We start from the raw sequence: 9,027 nt of genomic DNA on the forward strand, positions 1-9,027 counted from the left end.
TAATCATAGCAATTTAAATATACACATAATGGCCCGACATACAGATGAGAAGCCTCATCAATGTCCTCATTGTGAATATAAATCAGTTCATCTTAGCTATTTAAATCAACACATAATGGCCCGACATACTGATGAGAAGCCTCATAAATGTCCTCATTGTGAATATAAATCAGTTAATCATAGCAATTTAAATAAACACATAATGGCCCGTCATACTGATGAAAAGCCTCATCAATGTCCTCATTGTGAATATAAAACTAGTTAATCATAGCAATTTAAATAAACACATAATGGCCCGTCATACTGATGAGAAGCCTCATAAATGTCCTCATTGTGAATATAAATCAGTTAATCTTAGCAATTTAAATAAACACATAATGGCCCGTCATACTGATGAGAGGCCTCATCAATGTCCTCATTGTGAATATAAATCAGTTACAAAAGATCAGTTAAATCGACACATAATGGCCCGACATACTGATGAGAAGCCTCATTGTGAACATAAAGCTGTTCAAGTTAGTAATTTAAAAAAAAAACACATTATGACCCGTCATACTAATGAGAAGCCTAATAATTGACCTCATTGTGAATATAAATAAGCTACAAGACATTCATAAATCCACACTTTATTTATAACTTCAAGGGACCGTACATAAGCTGTGTTTACAATAGCTAATATATTGCTTATAGTAAACTGTTCATATGTTATGTCTGAATCACTTTTGATGCATGCCTATGTTTTTATGAAGTTTTATGATAACATATGATTTAAATGAAGTTTCCATTGTTTGACAATGTTGTAAAACTCATATTTTCACCATAAAACACTAAACCTGATCTACAATTAATGAATCGAAAAGTTAAATATTTATGAAAGCCTTACTTTTATAAACAATTGACGTTCAAAATTATTGAATTAAAATAAAATTTGATCATTTGAAAAGCATGAACTACATTATAAAAATGTTATAAAAATATAAATATCTTTGTCCTATAGTTTTTATTCCATGTATTTTTATATTGATATAAATATTTGACTATCAAAAATTGTTATTTTGTCCAAAAAATAAATTAATATTTGAGAAATATTGGTTTTATTGTTCCTTATTTTTATTTTACTTTTTTTCTTTATTAAACGTGTTGATTATTCTTCCTCATAAAATGTGGGTAACCGAAAAAATGCGTTGAGTATTTTCGCAGATTCCACTAATTCTTTTTGCTCCTCCTCGCCAATTAAATTGTACCCGTGCATGCTTTACTAGAGTTCAATGAAATAAACAAGAGAAATTAACATTAAACTCACGTTCGGAACAAAAATATTCAGTTTTTTTTATACATGCGAAAATTATTTATTGCCTACCTAGAAATTAATTATTCATAGTTAGTTATTGAACGTATGGCGAGAGGTTTAAAATGGTTTTGTCATAAAAGAAATGTAAAATAATGACACATTAAATGAATTATAAATAAAAATAGATTTAAACGAAATGTACAAAAGAAATAAAAAGACATTAATAATCTTGCAACCATATCACTCCCCCCCTCCAATAACGTTGGCGCAGAACCTAACAATCAGCTTTACTGTACATCCGGAGCGGGTGTGATACACTGGTTGTGGTTGATGCTGTTCTGCGTCGAGGTCATTAAAAGGGTTGGTAGATCCTGCAGCGGGCGTAGGACTGGGCTGAGCCGCGTCGGCGTTTCTTTCAGCCTGCGTTGAGTTCGCATCGCGAAGAAGATGTGCTATCTTCAGTCAATCGTTTTTGGACTCTATTGTAATAACTGGGTCTTACATGTTTTCTCCTTCCGTGAGATTACCCTGTAGTGTTCACAGTACGGTGGAGTGAGCGGTACCCAAGCGGAATCGTCCCTTAGAAATACGTGGGTGTAGTCCTTTTAGTTTCTATGCACAAAGGTCTAGGACGTGCTGCTGCGATATGGTGCTGGGCGGAGATTCTTCATGGCCTCCCGTAGGGTTTCAGCGTCGATTCAGAGTCGTACCGATGTCCTAATGCCTCGAAGAACTCTCCTGTAAGGCGTAAAAGCTGCCAAAATATCATTTCCGCAGCGTTGGCTCCTACGTCCTCTCTCACTGCCACTCGTAGGCCTAAAAGAACTGTTGGTAACGTACCGTTCATCCCAATGCGTTGAATGTAGACATGAGGGAAGCCTTGAGGGTCCTGTGCCACTGCTCCACGCTGTCATTGGACTGAGGATGGTACACTGGTAGTCCTGTTTTTCTGGATACCTAATATACGAGTAAGATTTCTAAAAAGGTCTTACTCGAACTGGCGCCATTGGTCAGTTGTTATTCTTGCTGGCGTACCTTAGCGGGAGATCAATGTACCCTAATCGTCAGACAGTACCGCATTCTGTTGGAGTTTAGCAATGGTCCGATGAGGCCAACGTGAATGAACGTGTGGTGAATGAAAGTGGCGTCGACCGTGTGTCCTAAGAAAGCGACTTCCTTGCGAGCGAAGACATTCACCTGTTGGCACTGAATAAACAGTGGGTACCGGTACCTTAGCTATTCTTCCGCCTGTCGTCAATCCTGTCTTCTTGTCCACTAGCTGATATCCAGCAATATCTACCATTATACTATAGAGATATAGTAGATCTGCACCGATGATTGGATGAGTCACGGTTGCTACATGAACCTCAATGTCATTTTGCGCCGAACACCGTGATCGAGGTTCTGGAATGGGCGTGCCATTGGCCACATACAAAGTGAACTGCATGTTCGGATTTACTTTCTTTTTGTTCACCGAAAAGACAGATATAGCGGCTCCTGTATTTACCACATATCTGGTCCCGAACGTTTTGTCGACGATAAAAAGTCGGCGGTTGGTAATTTCGGGGACGAAACCAGCCTGTTGGGCGACCTGTTATCGCAGCGGCACACCCTGGATCCCATTTGCGCTTTCAGAGCGGCTAATTCCGCAGTTATCTCTTCAAACGCTACCCCAATGTCTTCCATCCTTGAAGATGTAGGCGCTGAGTGACTCCATATGATAACATTACCTGAGGGTTGCTGGATCTCAGCTATTAAGCTTCGTAGAATCCGTGTGATCTGTGGCGGCTAAGGCTTGGTAAAGCCTGTTTTTTCTCTCTTCTCTATAAGCAAGGTAGTAGTATATTATAGAATAATTATAATTTTTAGTAAGGCGTTTGACGTTGTGGAACTTGTATTAAAAATTTAATGTTGAGTGTTACATGAGTTAGTTTAACTATAAAAGACACTGGAGTTTTATTTTTGCTATTTCATCTTGGAGACAGCTGAATTTTTACTATTTCATTATTACATTCCACTTACTGTTTAGGATGTCAATGTGTTCCCATTCATATCTGTAGACGTGGAGCTGTAATAACTAGCTAATTTTTTTTTTTTTTTTCGTGATCCTTATTTTCATGTTTTAAGTTACGACCCTTATCCCTGAAACATCCTGTGTATTGATTATTTGACCGAGATACTAAATCTAGTATTAGCTGATTAGCCTGGCATTTTTGAATTAAACAAAAAAAACATTTAAATTAAAAATTATAGGTTTTCAACATTTGACATTACCCATGCAATATTTCGTTAAATATTCGAGGTTTTCACACCTTTCCACACCAAAAATGAAAAAAAAAATGAAAACCATTTTTTACTATTTTGTATCATTATTGACTATCACCTCGACTATCTTCTAACTATTTAAAAAATTATAATTAGCAAACAATTTAACGTTGTAAAAGTTTGAATTTTTGTAGTTATCATGTCTTGCTGCCGAATGGTTCATATGTGCAGAATTTTGCAAATCACTGCACATACCATATACCAGGGGTTGCCAACAAGACCGGTTGATGTATGAACATTTCACGGTGTATACACACAGTATGCATTTCACACCCCTCCTCAGCGCTAAGACTACACCTATGACAAGTCGATCGCGCCACATTTTTAAGATATAAAGTAGATCTTAAATAGTGAAAAGTTGGCCACCCCTGTTATGTAAACCATGTTTCAGTATAAGGTGCATTCCAGCGAGGTATGGGTAGATTAGTAAAATATAAGTTCAAAACTATTTTTTAATTTTTAAATCAAATATTAAGTTTTCGAGATAAAGGCTAATGAAGAAAATAAATTTCCAGGCCCAACTTTTGATAGCAGCAATCCGTACATGTAGTACCTAAAAAAATTTTCCCCGATAAAAAAACCGATTTTCTGACACTTGTTCTGACTTAAAAACCAATTCAATTTTTTTATAAACTTAAATGTTGTAAGTTGTTGTACTATTGTTTGTAAATGTGAAAAAAATAGTTATAAAAGTGTACAGTATGGCTAATAATTTTATTTCAATGTTTCATGTTTCATGGGCCAGGAAAATTTATCATGAAAGAATAATATGATTTATGTTTTGCTAATCTATTAATAGCTCGCTGAGTATACCTTATACTTAAATAAAGATATAAGGCTTATCTAAGTGCTTACGTACCTACGTAAAAACAACAACAATGATTATTTAAAGGGCAAAAAAACTCACGTCCAGGGGAATTAAAAAAACATGCATAATTATTAACAATGTTTATTGATTCAAAGTAGCTACAGATAAAGACAGATTTCGAATTGACTCAGTTGCCTTAACATTAATGGGAAGAGTTTGCATTTTCCTAACCAAGGAATCATAATTAGGTGTATATCCTGATAAAGATAATAATAATGAGACTTCATTGTTGGAATCAGTCAGGATAGAATGTTGTTTAGTCTTAGTTAGCTTCAATATGAAGGCATTAAGTATGACAATGCCAATTCACAAAGGTATGCAGATCCGAAACAAGAATAGATGTATTCATCACTACAATTGGTACTGATATTTTTTTCAGTTGACATATTCTCAAATTTTTTTTCCAAATTTCCTGGCTTGTAAGATCAAGTCAGTTTGTAAAGTTAATTTAATTTTCTAATGCCTTTTGATTCATATTAAGAAATAACTGACATTTTTTGGCTCATGCGTTTAAAACATAAATCATTCTTAAAAGGAAAATATATAAATTCCACAATCTTTAATTACTTTTTGGATTTACGCGACGTATTTTTCCATCTCATAATTAATATTTTAGTATCTATGTATGTTATCCGCGATATTTGAAAAATTATTCAAATTGTTTTGTTTCAGATCTTCTAGTAGCAAAATAAATTTTGTTTTATGCGTCTATGCAACTGATCATTTCAATTACTGTTTTACTTTTACATTGTAATTCTAAATTTAATTGACTTAATACTTAAGTGAAATCAGTAAGAAATGCTAAGTCACTAAGCCAAGTTCCATCATTTCCATTTTCACTGATTTTATCTTGTTCGTGAAGAAAATCTATAATTTCAGGCAGCAGAAATTTATCAATGCTTAGCCATCTGACATCGGTACGTAGCGAATTCTTTACTATTTTGTATTAATCTATTGTTTATTATTGCTAACAAGTAGAACTACTTATTTTTTCAAATTAACAAAATTAAACGTTCTTTAAAGGAAGATTTTTTTTTTTTTAAATTTGCCATTCCAGCTCTGTTACACTATTTCAATGAGAATAAGACCTTACTGATATAAAATACCATTAAGTTGCATATTGACATACCAAGTTTCATCTAAATAATTTGAACTGATTTCAAGAAAATCGATTCTATGAAGTAGGACTTCCAGTTGGTCGATTTTATTGAAAAAGTTGTCGGATCCCAGGCATATATCTGCCTTTTTTTTTTTTAATTATTTATTTATTGTAATTTACAACTGTACAAAATAATACAATAGGTAAATATGCAGTATGTTTCATATACACTTGAAAATCTTGGGAAGGAACCACCCATTGGTGGTACTTAAAACATTAATTTTAACTAGAAGGTCCCGTGGCCATCTTCTTTTCAGACGCCTCGGAGGATTATCAGGGATTGTTAAGGATGAAAGATTAAGAAGGATGGTTAAGCAGTTTGGAATAAAAAGGCGTATATCTGTTTTGGGTCAAATCTGCAACGAATGGGATGTTAAGGTCTTTATGAATGAGTTTATTTGTGAAGTGATAAGGAGCATCAAGGATTTTACGTAGGATTTTGGATTGTAACGATTGGATGCGGGAAGAATTTGATGGTTTGGTGGAGCCCCAGAGCTCAATTCCATATGTCCAAATTGGTCTGATTATTGTAGTGTATACTAATTTTTTGTAGTGAATGGGAAGTTTAGAGCGTTTGTCAAGTCAGTGTTGTAGCAATCGGAATCTACGAGCAGTTTCTTGTCGTTTCAGTCTTGTGTGTGGATTCCAAGTAAGTCTCTTGTCAAGATGGAGTCCTAAGTATCGAATCTGTTCAACAGGCGTTAGTGGTGTATCTAGAAAGGATACTGTAGGACAGGAGGGCAGAGGTTTACGACGGAGAGTAAAGGCGATCTGGTGGGATTTTTCGGGATTTATTTTGATTCCAGTTTTCACACCATTCTTCAATAGATGTTATGTGAGCTTGTAGTGTTTGTGATGCATTAGTCGGGTCGTTGTTTACAGAAAGTATACATGTGTCATCAGCGTATGTTGTTAGGACTGTGTTAGGATGGGTTGAGATGTCAGCTGTATAAACCGTATAAAGAATGGGACCTAAGATACTACCTTGAGGAACACCGGCTGACTGAGAAAAGAGAGATGAGTAGGCTAGGTTATGATTTACTTTAAAGGTTCTATCAGTGAGGTAGGAGCGGATTATAAGGAAATATGTTGGGGGTAGGAATTGACGAAGTTTATAGAGCAGACCTGGAATATCTGCCATAAATATGAAATTTCACTTCTGAACAACTTTTTGGTTTTGAGCTAGACTGTTTGCACGCTCACAGACCATTTTGGGAGACTATATTATTTGAACTCTAAATATGTATTCTGTGTATACTTTATACGTTTCCTTATAAATCTTATGGATTCCATGTATAGGTAAGTGAAAAAAAATTTGAAATGCAATTTGTTCCATTTTTTTTTTTCTCAATTCAAAAAGATATATTGCTAAAATAAAAAAAAAAAATAAAAAACTGAAAACCAGTTAACTTTAAGTTAAACTTAAAGAAAAACTTTATGTACTTAGGTTTTATATTCCGTGTTTTCTAAATCTGAAAAAGACATAATTCTATTGATTCCATGTTTTTATTTTCTCATTTTAAACAAATTTTCCTGTTTTTTTTTAATTTGGCACAGAAGCACTGTGGCTACTAAGGCCTATTGTGAGGGGAGGGGGATATCCTAAATAACAAAACAACTGAAAACCAATTTTTTGTTTTTTCAAAAACCAGTAATTTGAAACAGTTAAAAGAGTCTGGTTGAACTAAAATAACCTATAATTGGGTATTTTCTAATTGGGGCAACCGCTCCATCATTAGGCATAGTTTAATTATTGCTTACTGCTAATTTGTTAAGACACTATAAAGGTCTTTCCTTATTTAATCCACCTTTGCAACTTAAAAACACATATTCATAAAGAAATTAAAAAAAATGAAGATGCCTATCTATAGATTTCCAAAACTTATATAGGAAGCAAAGTCTGAGGGAAAACAATCACACAGATAATAAAGGAATATGTAGGAGCATCTAATATCAAATCTGGTAAGGAACAGAGGTATAACCAGTATAACCTTCACCACTATTGTATCTAATAGATTTGACTTTAGAGGATGCAGCTTGAATGAAAATTACTTTTCCTTTTACCACCTAGAAGAATCCACTGGTAAAGGATCCTGATAATTTAAGATTGTGCATGTGCTTATTTAACCTATAGTACCTAGGAAATAGAATGCCATTTAGACAAAAATTAATTGTCAACAAATGATTTTATCTCAAACCTTCATTTATATTAAATAAATTATTTTCTTTAGAGAACTGAGGTTATTTAAATAACCACATAATGGCCTGTCATACTGTTGAGAAGCATAAATCAGTGTCTTCATTGTGAACATAAAACGGCTATAAATTATTATTTAAAAAATCAGATTAGGGCTCATGATACTGGTGAATTGTAAATATAAAACGGCTATATTTGGTAGTTGAAGAAGACATATAATGAGCTGTCATTCAGTCAAAATTCTCATCAATATCCTCATTGCGAATATAAAGCTGTTCTAAAACGTGATTTAAAACAACACATTCTGGCCCATCATACTGGTGAGAAGCCTCATCAATGTTCTCATTGTGAATATAAAGCTGTTCGTCTTGATAATTAAAATCAGTATAGGCTAGGGCGGTATTGCAGTCGCAGCGTCTTCCGGTGTCCGCGGCAAGGGGGGCATCTGAAAATGAGACCCCCGACCCCGAATTTATACGAATTCAAAAAAGAACGGGAAAAAAGAAAAAAAATGGGGATTATGTAAATCCGACAATCAATTATAATGGACCTTCCATGTATTCAAAAAGCCTCTTCATATTTGAACTGCTTTATATTGAAAATTAAAACAATCATTTTCAATATAAAGCAGTTAAAATACATATGATGGCATATAAGGCTGGAAGGAAGTCTCATAAATGTCCACATTGTATTTAAATTTCAAGGGACCGTACATTATGAGCAATTTTTATAATAACTAATATAAATCGCTTATAATAAACTGTTCATTTTTTATGTTTGAATGTCACATTTGATGCTTACCTACGTTTCTATGATGTTTAATGATTACATATGTTCTAAATTATGTTTCCATCATGATTAATGACTTTTCAAGGTTTTTAATATCCCTCGGTGAGTTGTTTTTTTGTGTTGAACTGAAAAACTTCCTATGGTTTACTAGAACTTCGCTAGTTTACTGATGAGGGAAAACACCCTTAACTTTGCCAAAACTTTTCTGTAGTTGACAATCTTGTAAAACTCATATTTTCACCACAAAACACTAAACCTGATCTACAATCATTCAATCAAACCGTTAAATGTTCATCAAAGCCTTACTTTTATAAATACTTTTTTTTCTATTTTTTTTTTTGCTTTATTAAAAGTTTCAATAATAACTTTGATAGATGTCATTCATTATTAAATCTATT

The 9,027-nt window shown here is 33.8% G+C and overlaps 1 protein-coding gene across 1 annotated transcript in view; it reads left to right on the plus strand.

Annotated features, from left to right (window-relative positions):
• The window catches only part of LOC106678092 (zinc finger autosomal protein-like), a gene marked incomplete at its 5' end in the record, with an annotated part of 62,820 nt that overhangs the window by 47,522 nt on the left and 6,271 nt on the right, over positions 1 to 9,027 (plus strand). Inside the window, one exon of the mRNA XM_067045394.1 lies at positions 262 to 519. Within this exon, the coding sequence (XP_066901495.1) occupies positions 262 to 519 (258 nt within the window). The remainder of the gene's footprint in view (positions 1 to 261; positions 520 to 9,027) is intronic.

Source organism: Halyomorpha halys, unplaced genomic scaffold, assembly GCF_000696795.3.
Source record: "Halyomorpha halys isolate HHAL.00 unplaced genomic scaffold, Hhal_1.1 Scaffold123.1, whole genome shotgun sequence".
Taxonomy (NCBI): Eukaryota; Metazoa; Arthropoda; class Insecta; order Hemiptera; family Pentatomidae; genus Halyomorpha; species Halyomorpha halys.